The sequence below is a fragment of the Phyllostomus discolor genome, chromosome 1, assembly GCF_004126475.2.
Source record: "Phyllostomus discolor isolate MPI-MPIP mPhyDis1 chromosome 1, mPhyDis1.pri.v3, whole genome shotgun sequence".
NCBI lineage: Eukaryota > Metazoa > Chordata > Mammalia > Chiroptera > Phyllostomidae > Phyllostomus > Phyllostomus discolor.
This window is the reverse complement of record NC_040903.2, coordinates 195,508,680-195,530,900: the sequence shown is the minus strand read 5'-3', so window position 1 is coordinate 195,530,900 and position 22,221 is coordinate 195,508,680. Positions and strand designations below refer to the sequence as shown.

The window sequence follows — 22,221 nt, the reverse complement described above, 5'->3', positions numbered from 1 at the left end:
TAAAACTTAAAAGCAAAAGACTGTTTTGTTTTTGTGGAGACAGAAAGATAATAATAAATCTATTCGGGATCTGTTCAACTTGAGGTGCTAAAAGGAACTAGAAAGGGATAACAAAGACATATAAGCTCAAATTTTAGGTATTTTTTGCTTTGTTGAGAAGAAGTAATAATACATACAACACAACATATAAAAATTCCTTTACTTCGGCTTCGCTTTATACAGCCACCAATCTGAGGAAAATAATACTGATACTTATTTTAAATATTTTAGAACTTGTGTACTTCTAAAGGAGAGGGCAACTAATAAAAATTGTGTAGATTGAAATATATTTTGTACTTACTTACAAAGCTGCCTTAATGAATTAGCTCTGTTTGGAATAGTCTGTACCAATGTTTTCTCTGGCAAGTTAACCTTGTCCAGCCTCCCTTACTACCTTCATCCCAACCTGGAACAAGCAAACCAACAGTCATCCACCCACAGTGGGTAGATAAAAGACTTAAAATAACTATAAACTCTAAAAACACCCTTCTGCATGTTAGTCACAAGCATGATGATCTTGTAAAGCCCCATATTAGATCGATTTATATTAAGTATTTACATTAAAAGAGCACATTTCACCTAGAAAAGATAACACTATGGAAAACATACCCCATTAGAAGCTTTCTTCTTTGCTTTCCACTCATCTAGTTGCGCCTTTGTCTTTGCATCAACTTTAACAAGCAGCTTCTTCTCTCCAATCTGCAGGTCATGCAATAACCTGAGTGCCCGCAGGGTAGATTCAGGCTCCTTATACTCACAGAATCCAAAGGCTAGCAGTAAATGTAAAGAATTCGTAAAATGTCAATATAATTATGAAAGATGAAAAAATGTATGGAAAATTAAACTCAGTAGAGACCAAGGATTGTAATACTATGTAAGGATTATTCATGTTATCACTCCTCCCTTTCCTTCAATTACCTTTGACAGGGGTTTCACTTTTACACCCTCAACCAAAAGCGAGAAGACAAAAGAGGGGAAAGGAAAAAAATTCTAATCAGGCAAACTGCTACGTATTAGAAGTGCTGATTAAAAAGTTAATAAAATGAACAAATTTGATGATTGAGACTATTAATTACTTCACGAATTCATTCCATACAGACTTTCTAACACCTACAAATAAGGAGAACAGGCTGTTCCAATGTAAATAAAGCACTTTTCTGAGAAGCTAAACTTCACTGTAAACTTCATTACATAAAAGTAATGATCTCTTATCCTAGTTACTCATCTAATTTTTCTACATCTGTTTCATTTTAGTAACTAGGCTAGTCTTACTATTATTACCATGCCTTTAAGTCAGAGATAATAAAACAAAATTAAAAAGTAACCTAAACACTGAAAGTTAAATTAAACAAATAAATCCAAATATGTACACAGTTAATGACATAACCAAACAGAGAAAAACTATTCTAAGTGAATTTAAAACTGGACATTTGACCATACATTTTTAGTGTGCCATATCCTAAGGACAAAAAGATCTGTCAACAGCCCTGGCTGGCGTGGCTCAGTGGGTTGGCTCCAGCCTATGAACCAAAGGGTCACTGTTTGGTTTCCAGTCAGGACACATGCCCACGTTGAGGGCCAAGTCCCTGGCTGGAGGCGTGTGAGGAGCAACCAATCAGTGTTTCTCTCCCTCTCTCTCCCTCCCTTCTCCTCTCTCTAAAAAATAAATAACATCTTTTTTTTTAAAGGTTTTATTTATTTATTTATTTTAGAGAGGGAAGGGAGGGAGAGAGGGAGGGAGGGAGGGAGGGGGAGAGAGAGGGAGAGAGAGAGAGAGAGAGAAACATCAATGTGCGGTTTCTGGGGCCATGGCCTACAACCCAGGAATGTACCCTGGCTGGGAATCGAACCTGGGACACTTTGTTCCCCAGCCCGCGCTCAATCCACTGAGCTACTCCAGCCAGGGCTAAAAATAAATAAAATCTTAAAAAAAAAAAAAAAAAAAAAAAGATCTGTCAATAAAAAAGAAAACTTCAGTAACTGTATTTTTGATGACAGCATTGGTATTGGCCTGAAATTACTGCGTGTGAAATGTGAGGTGAAGCAAGCCAGTAATTATTAAGTAGTCTATTATCCCAGGTGTCCTTGAAAGTCAGGATTCTCAGTGTAGAAGAAAGGAAATACAGACATATGACAGAAAAGGATAAATAAAAACCTCTTAGTCCGAAATTCGAATTAATGTGTACTGGAAAGATGTAAAAGCAAAGACCAAACCACTCTTACAGTGAGTACACTTAATTCCTAGACTGTGATGTTGAAAGCAGTTTCCTACTAAAAGGAACCAGAGCTCCTTAGAGAAATGGCTAATCTTAAGTCCAAGGCAGAAAATCTACTTGAGTGAGCTCAGAATGTCTTGTCATGCCAGATAACAAAAGCAGGCTTGTACCAAAACCAATGGAAATCCAAAATTGCAGAGGAAACTAACTGATCAGAGCTTAAGCTTCACCCACAATAATAATGGCAATTAATCCCTATTAAGTAAAATAATAAATTCACTATGCTTCAATCTGTAAGTTCAAAATAGTTCTTTAAAAGAAAAGTCACTGCTAGAGGATGCTGAAGATACAAGCTTTTACTAAATAAAATGAAGAACCAAAGCATGTGTCCTGGTTTTCAATATAAATTATACCCTCAAAGTAAGCAAAGAGTAGATGAAGGGGAAAATTTATCCTTATAGAAGTATTCTACTAATAAGTAAAGAATATTTGTTTTTCAAATGAAGGAATGATAGAATTCTTCAAAACAGACTATCATATTTTGCAAACCCCAATCAATAAATCCACTGAAGCATTGACAATCAACAACTGCTACCATAAAAAAAAAAAGATACCCCCACATGTCTCTTTATGGAAGATTACTTTTAGAGAATTCTTACAAATAAAAGCATCAAAGAAATAACACAAACTCAAGTCTGATCAAGTCTCAAGATACAACTACTAGCTAGTTTACATAAAATACAGAGGATAAGATGCATGGCATATTATTCTACTAGAGCTACAACCAGCAAATCCACACTGAAGAAACACTAGTGGGCAAATGACTCAGTTCCTCCAACAAATATTTCAAGGGAAAAGAGATAGTTAAAATATGTCATCCGCCCTCACTGGTGTGGCTCAGTGGACTGGGTGCTGGCCTGCAAACCAAAGGGTGTCCAGCTGGATTCTCGGTCAGGGCACATGCCTGGGTTGTGGGCTAGGTCCCCAGTAGGGGACGTGCAAAAAGCAACCACACATTGATATTTCTCTTCCTCTCTTTCTCTTTCCCTTCCCCTCTCTCTAAAAATAAATAAATAAAACCTGAAAAAAGAATAAAACTGACATTCCATCTTAAAAAAAAATGTCATCCAACTGTAATGTGTATATCTTACTACCCAGTTCCCGAATTAAACTATTAAAAAACCTGATATTTGAGGGAAATGGACATCTGAACATTGACTGAGTATTGATTCAATGTTGGGTCTCTCAATATTGACTTAATGATATGAAGAAAAATAGTTAAAAAAAACAAAACAAAACAAAAAAAAACAACCTGGGACACCAGGGGAAATAAAAACAGTTAATTCTTTTAGGTCTTATAATAGTATTTTAATGTTTCTTAAAAAGCCCTTATCTTGCCCTGGCTGGCGTAGCTCAGTGGATTGAGCGCGGGCTGCGAACCAAAGTATCGCAGGTTCGATTCCCAGTCAGGGCATATGCCTAGGTTGCAGGCCATGACCCCCAGCAACCGCACATTGATGTCTCTGTCTCTGTCTCTGTCTCTCTCTCTCTCTCTCTCTCTCTCCCCTCTCTAAAAATAAATAAATAAATAAATAAACTTAAAAAAAAAAAACAAAAAGCCCTTATCTTTTAGAGACACACACTAAAATATTTACAGACAAAAATAATCTAATGCATAAGTCTGCTTAAAAATAATATAAGGAGGAAATGGGTGGAGTATAGGTTAAACACAATTGCCCAAGAGTTGATGATAAATGTTAAAACAAAGTGATGAATACATGGGAGTTGATCTTCCTATTCTAACATATATGAATTTTTCCATAATAAAAGGTGTTTAAAGAAAGCCTATCAAGCAGGTGTTTCTATCAACAAGCATGAAAAGAACAATATGCTTTCAAGACTACCAGGCCATCTCATCGTCCTTCTCCTACTTTCTGGGTAAGTCCTAATTGTCCAATCTCGATCAATCACCCCTGCTCTCAGTAAAAAAGAGCTTTGTAATCTTAGAAGAAACCAGCTGGTCTGCATAATTTTTTTTCTTTCCTATCTCCTTCCTGTTATACTTTTCCACTGTCTACTCTCAATGCTCAGCAACATCTTCTCAACTGCCTTTAATCCTATTCCAATAAGACAAAAAATGCTAATAGAATACTCCCACGATTAAGGACAATGAGAATAAAACATGCCAAAAGTGATTTATGCGCACAGGTTTAAATGATCTCAATAAATAAGGAAAAATGTACCTACCTTGAAGTTTTCCAGATGCACCTTGTACTCTCTTCCAGCTTAAAACCAAGCCACATTTCTTAAAAAGGAAAAAAAAAAGTTGTCACTATGTAACAAAATAAATGAACTTATAATGCAAAAAAAGGCACAATAATATTCTCACTAGGAAAATAACTGAACAAAAAGAAAAAAGACCATATCAGCAACTGAGTTTCTTAAAATTCAATTCCCACAAATCCATTACATGAAAAGAAATATATATAATGTCAAAGCTGAATATGAATGAATTTTTCACATCGCCCTTCAGGGAAACCACTAAAATAAAAATGAAAGAATATAAAGGTACAAAACCTTAAGGTCTAATACAATATAGCATGAGGAAACAGCAGCAAAACTCAACAAAATTTTGAAAAAGCAGAATGAATGGATAGTAACTCATTCAACAGAACAAAGAAATCTACAGATACAGAGAGTGGGTAACAGGAAGAGAAAGTGAAAGTATAAGGAAATGCTTGAACTCAGTCCTTCACCCAACACACATAGGCAGTCAATCATATATTTGCTCACTGGGCATGAAACTGGAAGTTTTATAGAGAAACCCACCAGCCTTAAAGAAACGACCTCCACAGCCCTGGCCGGGTCCTCAGTTGTTTAGAGGTGTCCCAATATGCCAAAGCTGTGGGCTCAATACCCGGTCAGGACACATACAAGAATCAACCAATGAATGCCTAAATAAGTAGAACAACAAATCAAATGTTTCTCTTGCTCTCTCTCTCCCTGTCTCTCTCTCAAATCAATAAATAAAATATATTTAAAAAAGAAAGAAAAAAGATATCCACATACTAATATTTAAAACTACTGGCTGTTGGCTAGGTTACCTAGAAATGCAGCTTATATAAAGGCCGTTTAATCCCTTACTCTTAAATACGAATGGACAAAGATCACCAGACACTTAAGAAAAGTCTTAAAAGAACAATGGAAGGAAAGATGGGAGGGAGGGAGAGATAAATTTTAAAATCCAAAGAAAACCTAGAAGTAAAACACTAGGCTGCACATATAAATCAGGAACAGGTTTTTAAAAGGGTTTCTTGAACTGAAAAAAATATACACATGTCCACGAAAAAACCTCTATACACATACACCATTATTCATAAGCAAAAAGTAGACACAGCCCAACTATAAATCAACTGATGAATAAATAAAATGTGGTATAGCAGCTAAATGTAACATTATCAGACCACAAAAGAGACTGAAGTACAAATATGAACTATAATATAGATGTACCTTGAAAACATTATGCTAACTGAAAGAAAACAAAAAGGCCACATATATATGATTCTGTTATATAAAATGCCCAGAATAGGCAAATCCACAGAGAAAGAAAGTAGAATAGTGGCTTAGGGACTGGGGTGAGGACACAATGGGAAATGACTGTTAATGGTTACAGGGTTTCTACTTCAGGTGATGGAAATGCTCTGGAGCCCTGGCTGGTGTGCTCAGAGGGATTCATCTGGAAAACCAAAAGGTCGAGAACCCCAATGCCCAGTGAGGACACATACCTGGATTGTGAGTCAGGGCCCCAGTTGGAATGTGCATCCATGTTTCTCTCCCTCTTTTCTCCCTTCCCTTTCCCTCTTTAAAAAATAGTATCTTTCAAAAAACAAAAAGAGCCCTGGCTGGTGTGGCTCAGTGGATTGAGTGCTGGCCTGAGAACCAAAGGGTCACTAGTTCAGTTCCCAGTCGCAGCACATGCCTGGGTTGTGGGCCCAGTCCCGGGGGGGGGGGGGGGATGGCACACATAGAAGGCAGCCACACACTGATGTTTCTTTCCCTCTCTATCTCCCTTCCCCTCTCTCTAAAAATAAATAGATAGATAGATAGATAGATAGATAGATAAATAAATAAAATCTTTTAAAAAATGCCCTTTAGTGGTGGTGGTGTTTGTACCACTTTCTAAATATACTAAAAACCACCGAATTATACATCATATAGGTGAATTCTATGATATATAAATTATATGTCAAAGAAGGTATTTTTTTAAATGTCTTCCCAATGTTCCTCTCTGGGAAAAATTGGCATTATCTTGTAAAGCTAAGCATGCCCTACCTCAGAAACTCCACTTCCAAGAGAATATATAATAAAATATTTTTAGGTTCACCTATGAAAACATGATATTACCAGTAATAATATAGCAAAACATAAACAAAATGGAAACATCTGTGTGACCGTGAGTAAAAAATGGACAATTCATGGTATGTTTCTACAGTGCAATACATAGCAGTGAATAAAGCTACATGTTAGGTGAAAAAAGCAAACTGTGAAGAAATACTGAATTAAAACTTGTGAACTGCAAATTTTAACCAATCTACAAATATGTAATTAAAGCAAAAATATACAGAGACTATAAACTCTAAATTTAAGACAGCGCACTATCTCTGGCAATTTACCTTGTGAAAGAAAGAAATGGGAATTGGGGCTTTCGATTGCAATGTTTTATTTGGGGGGGAATCTGAAGCTAACTTTAATCACAAAATATTGAGATCTGACAAAGCTCAGTTTTGTGGGTGTTTTATTTTCTAATCTTTTGTTTTTAAGATTTTATTTATTTATTTTTAGGGAGAGGGGAAGGGAAGGAGAAAGAGGTAGAGAAACATGCACCCCTTACTGGGAACCTGGCCTGCAACCAAGGCATGTGCCCTGACTGGGAATCGAACCAACAACCCTTTGTTTCACAGCTACGCTCAACACACTGACTTCACTAGCCAGGGCTATTTTCTCATCATTTTTTGATGCAAGGATCATACAATTTACAAAATAAATGGCAATTATGTACATTACTTATAAAAAAGGAAAAGGTTTAAAACTAACTTCTCCAAGAAAAGGGGAGATTACTTAAGTATGGGAACTGTTTTCATTATAAAATCATTCATTATTATTTCACTTAATAATGTGCATGTATCACCAGGACAAAATTTGTAAAACTAAGACAAAAAAGAAAACCAATGACTTTACCAAGTCAAAACAACTTTTCATGCAATAAAAACTTTAAAAAGCAATCAGTCAATAAAGGTTGCTGGGAAAAAGAACTCAATCTTCAAATATAAACCCAGAGATTACTTATTTAATGACAAAGGGAGAAGAGGTACCCTCCCAAAGCAGAGAACTGACCACCTTAACCAAGTAGTAACTAAATATCACCAAAAATAAAACCAAGAGACACTGTATACCTTTTGCTGTGTGGCAAGGAGAACAATACATTAGCCACGAAGTATTACTGCAAAGAGTGCTTACTCTGAATATAACTATAAGCGATCACTCAAATTCAAATTGGGAGAGATATTCTGTTAAAAAAAATGGACTCTTCAAAACCGTTAGTGTCATAAAAGACAAAAAATAAAACAAGCAAACCAAGGAAAGGGCAGGGAACTGTTCTTTATTAAACAAGCCGTCTAAGGAGGTGGGACAATCAAATGCAATGTATAAGCCTTGACTGGATCACAGATCAAAACCAAAAACAGCCACTCTGGAAACTATTGATGAAATTCAATTTAAAAATTAAAAAAGAACTGTGTATATTAGTTAATAATACTGTATCATCCTTAAATTTCCTAAGTGTAATAATGATTTTGTGATCATGTAGGAGAGTGTCTTTAGTCTCAGGAGACACAAGAAGTATTCAGAGGAGAAATGTCAGGTCACAACTTACTCTCCGATTACTCAAAGTATGCAGTGTATGTTTATAGACACAGTGAGTGTGGCAAAATATGTTACAAGAGTGCTCACTGTACTATTCAACGTTTTTTGGTAGACTGAAAATTTTCAAAATAAAAAGGAGAAAATTATTGTTTGAAGTCTTCTTTCTACTTTTTCCCAAGTTTAAAATTAACAACAAAAAAAATGTTAATGAGAAGTAAACAGTTTGACTCACAGCAAGGAGCTGTCTTATGAGCATGTCTGAGGCTTTCTCAGAAATGTTGCCAACAAAAACTGTCGTAGTAGGACCGCAATTTTCATCATTTTCTTTTGCCTTTAAGCCTGGATGATCCTTTCTGGCTCCCAAATGCTTTCCAACCATGGACACTGTGGGTACTAAGACCTAGAAGGAAGAAAGGCAATAAAATTTGATCTGGCAATTAAACTTCCTATCATGTTTAATGTAACATTAGGTAAAAAACATCAATGAAAATTAGTGAAAACAGGGTGGGGCAAAAGCAGGTTCACAGTTGTTCATATGAACAATGATACCATAATTAATAAATAATAATACAAGAATAAACTGTTTCTCATACAATTATAAGCCTACTTTTCCTCCACCCTGTATATAGCACATTATTATTAAAAGGTCTACATACTTAATCTAAAGCTCCTAAAGCACATAGCATTTGTCATTAATGCAAACATTTATGACAAGTAAAGTCCTACTGTTGAATTACCTTTCTTTTAAAAACTTAGAAAAGCAAAAATAACTTCGATAGAAACTTTAAGAGAATTTTTTGTTTAAATCATAAATGATTTAAAATTATCAAATATACCCAGAAGTTTCTTTATACTAGTACAACAGCAAATTTCAGTCACCCCTGCTAATCCTGTTGCAGAATATTCAAATACTCCCATAGCACTCCCTCACACTTAAAATTTACCCTTTATAACTTTCAGCTTCCCAGAGGAAGGAATAGTCTTACTCATCATTTTACATGCAATTGAATTTAGCAAAACACCCACATTAGGCACTGAATAAACAGTGGTGAACTGGGGGAGCTGTTTCAAACCCCAAATGCCATTTTCCTAGGATGAGATGCAAGAGACTAAGCATACCTGTCATACGCAAGTTTTCCAAAATGACCAAAAACTGAGTGTCTAATGCAAGAAAAGCTGGACTCCACCACCCCACCTGCAGATTCTTATTTGTCCACTTACTTCCCACCTTCCTTCTAATGTGAATGACACCATTCCCCTCCCTTTTCAAAAGCCACAGGTATAAAAACAGTTGAAGATAATGAGACCTACCCTCTCTCATAGTGGAATTCCAAATGAAGCCTAATATTCTACCAATGAACTAAAAGAAATACCTTGTTAAATAACAGTTGAGGGGGTATTTATTCATGTGTTATAGAATATTAACATTCTTAACTAAGACCCTTCGAGCCTACAGGGGCTTTAATGAATGTGCTAATTATTCAAGACCTAAGACGAAATGATGAAACACTTCCCCAGAAGAAAGGCCTCAATAAAACTATGGTATCACACTAAAAGAGGAAAAAATAGCTTGGGAAAGGCTAAAAATTAGGCAGGTGGGAGGAAAGAATAGAAATAGATTCAACACAAATTTTATTTCAAAGTTTGTATTTCTGCTAGGATCACTCTTACATTTTTTTTAATAAAAAAGATCAGATATGTCATATCATTCTCTTATCTCTCAAAACCAAGACAAAAAGATGAGGGAATAATTTAAAAAGCCAATGTCCTAAATCTGAACTAGTAAATAAATGAGACTAAACAATAAGAGAGAAGTGGGGAGGGATGGGTGGGTGGGCTAGGCTAGGAGTAAAGGATAGAAAACTGTACCTGAACAACAATTAAAATAAAATTAAGGGGTGGGGGGTAATGGGGGGAAGGGGGGAGGGTTGGGTGGGTGGGCTGGAATGGGAGTAGGGGGGAGAAAACTGTACTTGAACAATGATTAAAATAAAAAAATTAAAATTAAAAAGAAATAAGAGAGAAACCATAAAACTATTTATTTAGGGAGTATATTTTAGGGATAGCTACACATATGCACAGCTGAGTGAAAATGGTACTTAATCAAATAAGAGAAGGATAGAAATGGATGCTCACACCCTTCCTAGTATTCTTTTAACATTTAAAATAATTTAAGGTTATCAAGATTTTTAGCTTTAAAGGTACTATCGCTACTGTTATCTCCTAATTCCTCCTTAACATTATACTTACAGTTGGAGCAGGAGCCATAATGCTCATTGGTACAGGGATCATTGGGGTTCCTAAGGAAAGAGCATAATGAGTTGTATGTAAGCACACTATTATATATGACTGTATTCTCTATCACCTATGTGCCATATGTACAAGTATTCTCAGTCATAGTTAATTTAGGTGGAAAAATGTAGGACTAATGAGATACTGATGAATGCCTTCTTTTCAAAAGCAATGTGGTATCAAGTCAATCTGTATAAACTTACCTACATAAAAACTATTCTAAAAGCAAAAAGGCCAACACGACATGCTTTTGCCTTAAGGAGGATAAAACTAGATATTGATTCATGTTCATCGGGTTCAGTACATCCTCAAAATCAGCAACTCTCACAAACACAAATTCACTTATGGGTTAACAAATATTAATGAAAAATCCTTCGAAAGTTTCTTAACTATCAAGTGAGAAATTAATCTGGATACCTAGGAAGAATGTTATTCCTGGTTCTTTAATAAAAACAGAAAACATGCAAAAAAGATCAGTAATCTCAGTCACCACCAAATAGAAAAATCTCGTAAGCTGCTGCTGAGGGTTTAAAAGCTGTCAATGGGCTATCCACTATTGACAACTGAATTTTTTTCAACTACATTGCTTACTCATCAATAGCCACTGTACTGCGAGTCCTTGTGCAGGTAACTAATAAAGAAACCTTACTTTTGAGAACTAAGAAAAAGGTTGCAATGAGGGTAGAATGTGTCTACTTTTCCATTACAAGTTTTAAAATGCTTCTAAGTATAGCACAAGAAGTTCTGAAATCACTCCTCAGTTCAAATTTAGCATCAATTTAAGATAATTATCCACTTAAGACTGGTAACAAACTCTTAAACATCTAACACTACCCATTTACTTTTCAATATAACTTACTCAAAGGAACTTCATGGTTTTCTAAAAGATAAAAATCAAGATTGTGCCCTTGCTGGTGTGGCTCACTGGACTGAATGCCAGCCTGCAAACCGAAAAGTCGTGGGTTCAATTCCCAGTCATGGTGCATGCCTGGGGTGCAGGCCAATGCACCATGCATTTTTCTCCTTCTCTTTCTCCCTCCCTTCCCCTCTCTCTAAAAGTAAGTAAAATCTTTTCTAAAAATCAAGATAGCTATTAATTACAACTATGTAAGATTGTACCAAAAAAAAAAAACAAAAACAAAACCCCCCCAAAAAACAAAAACCCATTAGCTTCAGAAGTAAACAGGTTCAGTTCTTAGTTTTATTATTTTAGATATGTAACCCTGGGCAAGCTCCTTAACCTCAGCTTTAGTTTCCTCAATTATAGTGAGGTAATGATTTCCTCAGAGTATCTGAGAGATTATCTGAGATCATTTGTGGGGCACTTAAATACAGTAGATGCTCAAAATTACTATTAATCAATGCATATCTAAATTTTTCATTTTTAACTTTGAAAAACACCAAACACTCCCTTGTTCACTACTGTAATCTATGCGGCGCCCTTGACCATTCAGAAAAGACAAACTGAAAAAATTTTTCCTTTTTCAACAGTTACTAAAAGTTTATTGTACGTTTCTTATCTCAACATACGGTGTAGAAATTGCATTAAAAATTATACTGCTACCATTATAAAAATCCACACACGCTAGAGTGAAAAAAGGCAGAGTGCACCAAGTGTGAAGAGAGTGATACTAGTCGAGGGTCTAAGGAAAGAGAAGTGGGAAGGAGTCAACACACTGCGATATGCAGAGTGTATCTCTAGAGAGCTACACTCCCGAAGTTCGTAAGAAAGCAAGTCTGTCTTTGGGGAAGGAAACTCAGGAACTGTGGGGGGGAAACTTCCTTTTCCTATATACATACATTACTTTTTAAAGAAAAATTATGGTTGTTTTTCAATTTTATTTTCTAATTTAATGTATGTGATCACCACATATATTATTTCACGAGTTCAATTAATTCCACTTACAAGCTAAGTCAAGGAAATTAAACACTGCATAGGTATTGTGGTCTCCAAATATTACACTAGTTTAGCATACCATTTCATTTTTTTACCTTTTAAAGTATTGACGCAGCACACAGAATGCAAGCAGTGAATGAGCTGCAACTAAAATCTAATTTATCAACCAACTACGCTTCCCTAGAAAGAAATACTGTATGCTGTTGCAAGCAGAATCAGCATTAACAGCATTACCACTCTAAGAACTAATGCCCACACTACTATGGCACTGACCAAACCAGGCAAGAACACTGGAAATCTGGCTTTGCAATGCTGATTCATCTTAACAAATCAGGGAGTAGCCTTAAGAATAATGTCCCAATGATCTTACACTTCTAGTTACATTTGATATAGTGTTTATCAGTAAATGTTGCATTTAACATTTGTTCTTTAAAAGTTCAGTCCTGGCTGGTGTGGTTCAGCGGTTAAGTGCTGGCCTGCGAACCAAAGGGTCGCTGGTTTAATTCCCAGTCAGGGCACACGCCTGGGTTGCAGGCCAGGTTCCCAGTAGGGGGTACGTGGAAGGCAACCACACATTGATGTTTCTCTCCCTTCCTTTCTTTCTCCCTGCCTTCCCCTCTTTAAAAAGTAAATAAAATCTTTAAAAATAAAAAAAATAATAAAAGTTCAAAGGAATTTAAAATATTGTCTATAAAGCCATTCTACTAGTAACAAAATTGAGGCACTCATGTTTTTGCCATCTTTCCAGATTCTGAGCAAATGACTGAGCTTCATTCCCAATCCCTTAATTTCTTCACAAAGAAACGGGAAGTAAACTATTCTTCCCTCAACTCTGTAACATAAGGGCTTTTTTTTTTAAGTATCATGGTTACTATTAAAGGTTATTTAAAAAAAAAAAAAAGGATCTGCCCTGGCTGGTATGGCTCTGTAGGTTGAATGTCAGCCTGCAAGTTGAAAGGTCCCTGGTTCAATTCCCAGTTAGGGCATATGGCTCAGTTGTGGGCCAGGTCCCCAGCTAGGAGTGTCCAAGAGGCAACCTATCGATGTTTCTCTCCCACATGGATAGAGAAACATCGATGTTTCTCTCCCACATGGATAGAGAAACATCGATGTTTCTCTCTACCTCCCTTGTCCTCTCTCTAAAAAAATAAATAAAATCTTTTAAAAAAATCGATCTGCCCTGTCTGGTGTGGCTCAGTGAATTGAGCACCAGCCTGAGAACTGAAAGGTCGCCAGTCTGATTACCAGTCAGGGCATATGGTCCCTGGGTGGGGGCAATCAAGAAGCAACTGAGAGATGTTTCTCTCACATACTGATGTTTCTCTCTCTCTTCCCATCTCTCTAAAAATAAGTAAATAAAATCTTTAAAAACAACGGATCTTGCCTTAGCCAGGCAACTCAGTTGTTTAGTTTTATCCCAACACACCAAGATTGCAAGTTTGATCCCTGGTCAGGGTATATGTAAGAATCAAATGATAAATGCACAAGTGAAAAACAAATTGATGTTTCTCTCTCTAAAATCAATAAATTTTTAAAAACAGGTATTATATTGCCCTGGCTGGTGTAGCTCAGTGGATTGAGCACGGGCTATGAACCAAAGGCTCACTGGTTTGATTTCCAGTCAGGGCACATGCCTGGGTTTCAGGCCAGGTCCCCAGTATGGGCCATGTGAGAGGCAACCACACATTGATGTTTCTCTCCCTCTCTTTCTCCTTCCCTTCCCCTCTCTCTCTAAAAGTAAATAAATATTTAAAAAACAGACATAATACCATAAATTTGGAAAATCAGGATATATGACCCCCCGCAAAAAAATAGATGGTCAAATTAAAGTGGTTCAGGATTCTGTACTTAATAATATTTGATGGTCGACAATTACCTTTATTCAGTTTTAACATCATCTTCTCAATCCCCCTTTCAGAAGAAATTCCTACACAGTCCATTACAGAGCAGCTAAATTACTGACTAAAATTCAGTGATTGTTACATGGGACATTAAACTGATAGTATATAAACTTTCATATTAGACTTGTGGCAGCAGATGGTTAACAAAAACACACCCATGATTATGAGAAAAACTTAAAACAGCTTACTATAATGCATAAATGTCTTAAACACTTATAAGTCCTTGATGTAAAAGCTTTCCTCAAACAGAAGTATTTCCGGATGAGCCCTGGCTGGTGTGGCTCAGTGGATTGAGTCCCAGCCTGTGAACCAAAGTCACTGGTTCAATTCCCAGTCAGGGCACATGCCTGGCTTGTACACCAGCTTCCCATTATGGGGTGGCACAAGAGGTGATCACACACTGATGTTTCTTTCCCGCTCTCCTTCCCTTCCCCTATCTAAAAAAATAAATATAATCTTTAAAAAAAGAAAAAGAAATATTTCTAGATGATTTAGAAGACTGATGATTTCAGCCTGAACTACAGACTCCATGTCAGAATATTTCTAATATGCAAATTAAGAACATTCATCATCCTTTGGAAGGGAAACTGATTTTGTAAGTTTTCAACCCAATTAAAATATAAAAATTTCTATACTATGACCATAAACCAAAAGCAAACTTCCTCTCAAGCCAAGCAATGTTAATTATGTACTTCAAGACAATGGTTCTCAAATGTGGGTTCTCTTAAATGGATACCTAGAATCACCTGCGAACTTGTTAAAACTAAAGATTGCTGGCCCCCAATTTCTGTGAATCTGCTTCAGTGGGTTGGGATGGGGCCTGAAAAACTATTTTTACCTCACAGAATTTTGGAAACAGGAAACTTTTATACAGTGATTTGGAAAGGTCTTTATAAAATGGGGGCCCTGGCTGGTGTGGCTCAGTGGATTAAGTGCTGGCCTGCAAAACAAAGGGTCACCAGTTCAATTCCCACTCAGGACACATGCCTGAGTTGCAGGCCAGGTCATCAGTTGGGGGTGTACAAGAGGTAACCACACATTGATGTTTCTCTCCCTCCCTTCACCTCTCTAAAAATACATAAGTAAAATCTTTTTAAAAAGGAGGGGGCAGAACAGTTTACACAGGATACTACTGTGTATCTGTATTGAAAGAAAAAACTAATGAATAAAAGAACGCATACTTATTCTTGCAATGTACATTTGAAATTATGTGGAAGGACAAGGAAGAAACTAAGAACCCTGCTTTGTTTTCCTCTTTTCATAAATGGATAGTAACAACAATTACGTGGTAAAAATCTTTAACTGTACACCTTTTAATTTTTGAACCCCATGGCTCAATTACCTATTTTTTAAGTAATTAAAAAAAAATTCCCAAATGAGTTTATACTCAACCAGATATGAAAACCAGTGCCACAGTAAAATGAGATCACATTTCCAAAATGATGTTAACAGACATCTTTACTAACAGTCACATACATACCATCTTCCTAACGTAAATAATGCAAAGACAGAAGACAGAAGTATGGGTTAAAACAACAGTATTCACAAAATTACCTGGAGGTACTGGTGGAGGAAAGCCAGGAAACTGTGGGGGTGGGATCCCTGGTGGGAGCGCTGGGATTCCCATTGGAGGGCGATTCAAATGAGGGGGGAAAGACATTCTTACTGCAGCAGTCTAAAAAAAGAAATCATAACAAATCATTTTATTTGAAAACTCTACAATTCGTTATGTCTGGTTTGTTGGCCTTCATGTTTAGAGTATCTGCAAAATGCTAAAGTTTTCTTACCCAAAGGAGTTGGCAAAGACCCTCTTTTCTCTGTCTGTCCATTGAGAATTTTTAAAATTTAGATCTTTTCTAAAATAAGTTCCCAAAATGTACACGATCTAAATTCAGGATAGACTCCTACAATCGTATGGGAATACATATAAAGGAAGAAAAAAATTTTGAGGTTCAGTTAATATCCAAAAATTAAATACCAAATATCAATGAATCTTTTTAAACCAAATTCAGATTCCAGGAAGATCTCTAACAGTTACTTTTAAAAACTGTTCTGATGCATCCATTTTTTTTAAATACCTATTAGCACCTTTCTGAAGACTAATTTACAAAGTCACACAGTATTTGTTGATTCAGTGTGGGCCAGTTCCTCACCTACAAACCTGGGCAATGAATGTGGGGATGGGGGAAATCTCCTGACATCAGGTCACAGAGTAACCAACCATTGAAATGTAAAGAGAAAATAAAATTTATAACAATGAGAAAAAAATCATAGACTCCATGGGGTAGCTCAGTCGGTTGGAGCACCCTCCCAATATGCCAAAGTTGCAGGTTCAATCCCAGGTCAGGGCACATACAAGAAGCAACCAATGAATGCATAATTAAGTAGAACAACAAATCAATCTTTTTCTCTCCTTCATTCCTCTCTCTAAAAATCAATAATTTTTTTAAATGTTGTAATTTTTCTTTTTTCCCCTTTTTTATAGGCAGGAGAGCAGGATGTGGCATGCGAGGCCAGAGCCAGTGTCTGGCCCAGGCCAAGCACCTGCTCGAAGGTAGCCTGAGGCCCCCCTGGAAAGGGGGGTACATAAGTCATATTTTTTCTTAAACATAAAAAGCAACCCTCTTAACCATTCTTGAATGAAATTTAATAAGTGAATGAATGAAAGAAATTCAAGAATCAGATGTTAGCATTTGATTTTATTTATCTTTTCTTTTTCATTTTGGAATGGAAAGCTCTTTTAAATTAGAACTGACATACAGTAATCAGATGCTAGCATTTGATTTTTAAAAACACAACACAGTCCTGGCTGGTGTAGCTCAATGGAATGAACGCCAGCCTGCTAACTGAAGGGTCGCCAGTTTGATTCTGGTCAGGGCACATGCCTGGTTTGCAGGCCAGGTCCCCGGTCGGGGGCGTGTGAGAGGCAACTGATCCATGTCTCTCTCACACCTTGATGTTTCTCTCCCTCTCTTTCTCCCTCCGTTCTCCTCTCTATAAAAGTGAACAAATAAAATCTTAAAAGAAAGAAAAACACAAGAACACACTGAACTGTTTCATCTGGTTTGTGATATTACCATTCAATAACATAGCAGGGGTGTCCAACTTTTTGGTGTCCCTGGGCCACACATTAAACACATTGCTCACAAAACAACCTCATCACGTTTTAGTTTACGATTTTTGTGTTGGGCCACATTCAGAGCCATCATGGAGGGCACGTGGCCTGCAGCTGGAGGGCGGGGGGGTGGGCCATGGGTTGGACACCCCTGCTTAAAGGAACTTATTTTTTACTTTTAGTTAAAGGAATACTTAAATATCTAAGACTTTTCCTCCCCTCAAATTTTATGTTCTCCTGAACACATTCAACTATCCACATCTATCTGAGAAAGTAGAAAAATATTAGGATGTCCTAGGTGGATTCCATGCACCAATTTTAAAAAGCAACCAAAGTAAGTGGGTTGATTTATTATCAGTGATGCCACTAAAGGCAGTGACCTGATCAACAGCATATGTTCTGTTGTCCCCCACCTACATGCTGTAATCGAAGGAGTTTAAGAGTTGTTAGAAGCTTTTAAAAAATGTTTGTCTCTACTATTTTCTTTTATCATACATTGTTTTACTCACCCTTCAGAAGAGGGAAGATAAAAAGTGCATGTCTTCCACTTTCTCGCCCCTAATCCCAACAGTTTGGTATATATCGTTGTATTCTTCTAAGTATCTTTCTATACACAAACTAATACACAATCACTTGTGTTTTTCTGCAAACAATATAATCATACTACATTGTTATGTGCATTTCTCCCTCTTTATCATTAACATCTCTTTAGATAAGTTCATAAAGTTCTAGTCCGTTCTTTGTAAGGCAGTAAACTATTACAATACAGACATACAATAATTAATCAAGCAACATTAATGGTTGGCTCCACATTTTACCTCTTACAAATAATGTTGAACATGACAAACTGGACATGTAACTATGCACCTGTGCAACGGTATAATACAGATCACCCCTGTATGCATCCACACGTTATCTCCAAATCATCCTCTGGAACTACAGTGCAGATTTATAGTCCCACTGCTAGTATATGGGTATGCCCTTCCCTCATATCCTCACCAGTGCTAGAGTAAATCAGTGTTTAAATTATAACAACCTGATAGGTAAAATACTCTCGTTTCAGTTTGCATTTCCTTTATCTTTTTAGCTGTTTATTAGACATTTCTTTGCAAGTCATGTCTACTCATAGAGAAGCACGTCTTTTGTGCTCATAGAGTATTTTGCCATGTATAATGCACACCCAAGTTTTGTGGGCATTATACACAGGATTATTATACCCACTGTGTGTAATCATTGTACCCATGTGTAATGCTCATCCTTTATCCCTCAAAAATGTGGGCCAAAAAAGTGTGCATGATACATGGCAAAATACAGTAGTTTTCCTCAGACTGTTCTTTTGATTTAATTAAGTCGATGTATAAAGTATTCTATAAAATCTAAACTTCAACTTCAGGAAATACAATACACTTAAAATATTTGGAAGGTTTTACAGGTAAAATAAATTCCTAGCATCATTTCATATACTTAGCTAATACTAGAAATGCTTTAAAATATAAGTAGGTATCAGTATAAATTAAAAAAGGAAAGCACAACTAATTTAAGACTATAAATGTGTTGTATTTCTACATAATCCATCTGTAATACTTCTGTCCAAAAATAAAAACAAATATTCTGTACGGCAAGAGTCTATCTCCTTTTAAAATAGAGAGGGCTACTGTCCTACTTACAGAAGCTCCTGTATTATAATACTCTTATCTCAGCACTTTTCCTAGGAGGGCTGTTGGTATTAACGCCTGTTGAATAAATGAATGAATCAGTAAACAAATGAACTCTGAGGACCTCATTAAACAATTTTATAAAGAAGCCCCCATGTGCCCAGAATGATGTTAACAATGACCCAGTGCCTAGCCTCACAACAGTTATAAAGATTGGGCCATGAATTCATCTTTAGAATCCCTTTTCCCCAAGTGTTAGATATAAACAGTATTTCTTGTAAAAACTTAGTTCTTGGTATTTAAACACTATTTCATGGTTTTTAAGTGTATAATTCATTCTGTAAAGAGTTAACCAGGTTATGTTTTAGTTTATGCCAATATACCCATTGCAATGAGTTCTAATTCTTCTATAAAATATTTCCCTTTTACCTCAAATCCTTTAAAACTTGCTTGTTCATAGGCTGAACTTCAAAGGTAGAGGTAATCTTAGTAAGATAATGGCTCTTTATGGAAATTCAAAAAACAAACATTTCTGGTGATCTCTGATAAATATTATTCATTTTAAAGATCCTAAAATGAGTCTCAACCACTTACCTCAACATAAAGGTTTTTTTTTTTTTTTAATCCTCACCAGAGAACATGTACATTGATTTTAGAGTAAGGGGATGGGAGGAAGGGAGAGAGAAGAGAAACATCAATGTGAGACAGAAACATTTATCAGTTACCTCTCCTATGCTCCCCAACCAGGGACCAAACACACAACTTTTTTTTTTTTAATATTTTACTTACTTATTTTTAGAGAGGGGAAGGGAAGGAGAATGAGAGGGAGAGAAACATCAATGTGTGGTTGCCTCTCATGCAACCCCTACTGGGGATGTGACCTGGCCTGCAACCCAGGCATGTGCCCTGACTGGGAATCGAACCAGTGACCTTTTGGTTTGCAGGCAGGCACTCAATCCACTGAGCCACATCAGCCAGGGCCGACCTTTTGTTTTAAGGGAAGACGCTCCAATCTAGCCACATCTCCAGGACTCAACATAAAGTTTTATATATTTTAACATATGTGAAAATGATTAAGAATAAACTTTTATAACCATAAGCAAAGTTTATCAGGTTTTACCTATAGTTGATCATTGCAATACTCTAAGTTGACTGTTACTTTCTAGAATGAAGTGGAGAAGAGAGCTAGGGAGTACTTTACTTTAAATACAGTAGTCAGGCCTTTCCAGGAAGGTGACATTTGAACAAAGACTTGAACAAGGCTGAGGTAAGAAGCCCTCTTAATATCTGGGGGGCCATAGCTTTCTAAGCAAAGAAAACAGCAAATACAAACAGCCAGAGGTGGACAAGGAAGGTTCACAAAAGGAAAAGCAAGGCCAACAGCTGGGGCAGAGTACACAGAAATAAATGCTGAATATTACTAGAGGAGAGTATAGGGCTTTGTGGGCCACTATAAAGATTTTGGGAAATATTAAAAGGGTTTTGTTGTTTTTTTTTTAAACTTGACTTATATTTTCAGTGTTCCTGGCCACTGTGTTAAAACAAGACTGGTGAACAAGGGTCAAAACAAAATACTCCTCCAGCCCTGGCCGGGTGGTTCTGTTGGTTGGAGCACAGTCCCACACCCCAAAAGGCTGGGGGTTGGATTTCCAGTCAGGGCACATACCTTGGCTGCAGGTTCAATCCGCAGAAGGGGTGCGTACGGGAGGCAACTGATCGATGTTTCTCTCTCACATCGATGTCTCTCTCTCTCTCTCTCCCTTGCTCTCTAAAATTATAAACATACCCTCAGGTGAGGATTAAAAAAAAAAAAAAAAAACAGCACTGCAATAATCCAGATGAGAGAGGGTGGTCTGGAACAGGTGGCATGGTGAAAGTGGTAACAAGTTGTTAGATTCTGGATATAACATGAAGGTAGCCAACTGCTAAGCACATGTGTGTGGGATTTAAGAAGAGATGGAGAGGTTATTTTTATTAGACTGAAAAGATTTACATAGCATTTTAAAGTTATTTGAATAGTTGTGCTGCACTTTTAGAAGGTTCAAAGCATTTTTACCTAGTAAATATTAAAAACAAAAAACAAGAACCTATGATGAACATGTTCTATACCTCTAGTGTGGCAATGGTCATACAGGTTTATGCATTTATCAAAATTAACTGAAATTAGAATGGGTGCATCTTACTGTATATAAATTTTATCTAAACAAATTTGGTCTCCCCCTGCAAAAAAAAAATTTTCTAAGTAAGATTTATCTCTACCATTCAACATGTGTATTCTGCTTCTTTTTCACTATACTCTTTTACACTTTTTTTCCTGCACTCCCGAGAATACCATTACTACTTATACACATTCCTCTCTCCCTGCAGATTTATCCTGATAAAAACAAAATATTTCTACCAGGGACAGATTTACAGTCTAACCCCATCAGGACCCTGTGCCGAATTTCTGACATGGTAAAAAGCAAATGAACCAACAGACTCTCCTCAGCAAATACTCCTATACAACTTTTTCATTCACTCAATAAATATATAGCTCTGATTATATGGCAGGTTCTTTTCTAAGTATTACTTTACTAATTCTGAAAGAGCAAATTTTAAGTTACATACTTGTTTAGCCACTAGTCCAATAGTTCCAGGATGCATGTAAAGAATTAGTGCACCGTGCACCATTTCCTGGCCTGCTTATAGCCGGTGAGACACAGGGGACTGACAAAGCCACCCCAGCCTAAGCGAAGCAAGCCCCTCATAACATCATTTCTCAAACTGAATTTCCAGACCTGGAGTCTTTGGAGACTATTCCCAGGAAAAAGTGTTTTATCTCCAAAGATGAATGGGAAATGCTTAACTAACATTTTCTTTCACAGGAAAGCTTTTCACGTATGAAAGAAAGTGTTTTGAGTCATTTTCTGAGATTTCCACCATGCTGTCTGTAAACAGGAAAGAGGGATCCTTTGGGGCAATGGTTGCACAATTCTGCATGTTTACTAAAAATCATTGAATTGTAAGTTTACAATGACTGAATTTTATGTTGATTACACTTTAATAAAGCTGCTATAAAAAAAGCAATACCAATTCAGGATATTTCAGGCAAAATAGGATCTGTAGATTAGATAATACTGCATCAATATTAATTTCCTGGTTTTGATCATTGTACTGTTGTTAAATAAAACAATGTCCTTGTTTT

At 36.5% G+C, this 22,221-nt stretch overlaps 1 protein-coding gene across 1 annotated transcript in view; it reads right to left on the bottom strand.

The window, feature by feature from the left end:
• Window positions 1-20,756, bottom strand: part of RBM25 (RNA binding motif protein 25) — a 49,067-nt gene extending 28,311 nt beyond the window's left edge. Inside the window, 6 exon segments of the mRNA XM_028506802.2 lie at window positions 649-809; window positions 4,503-4,560; window positions 8,410-8,577; window positions 10,428-10,477; window positions 15,822-15,942; window positions 20,704-20,756. Of these exon segments, the coding sequence (XP_028362603.1) occupies window positions 649-809; window positions 4,503-4,560; window positions 8,410-8,577; window positions 10,428-10,477; window positions 15,822-15,927 (543 nt within the window). The 5' untranslated portion in view covers window positions 15,928-15,942; window positions 20,704-20,756.
• Between the last annotated feature and the right edge of the window lie 1,465 nt (window positions 20,757-22,221).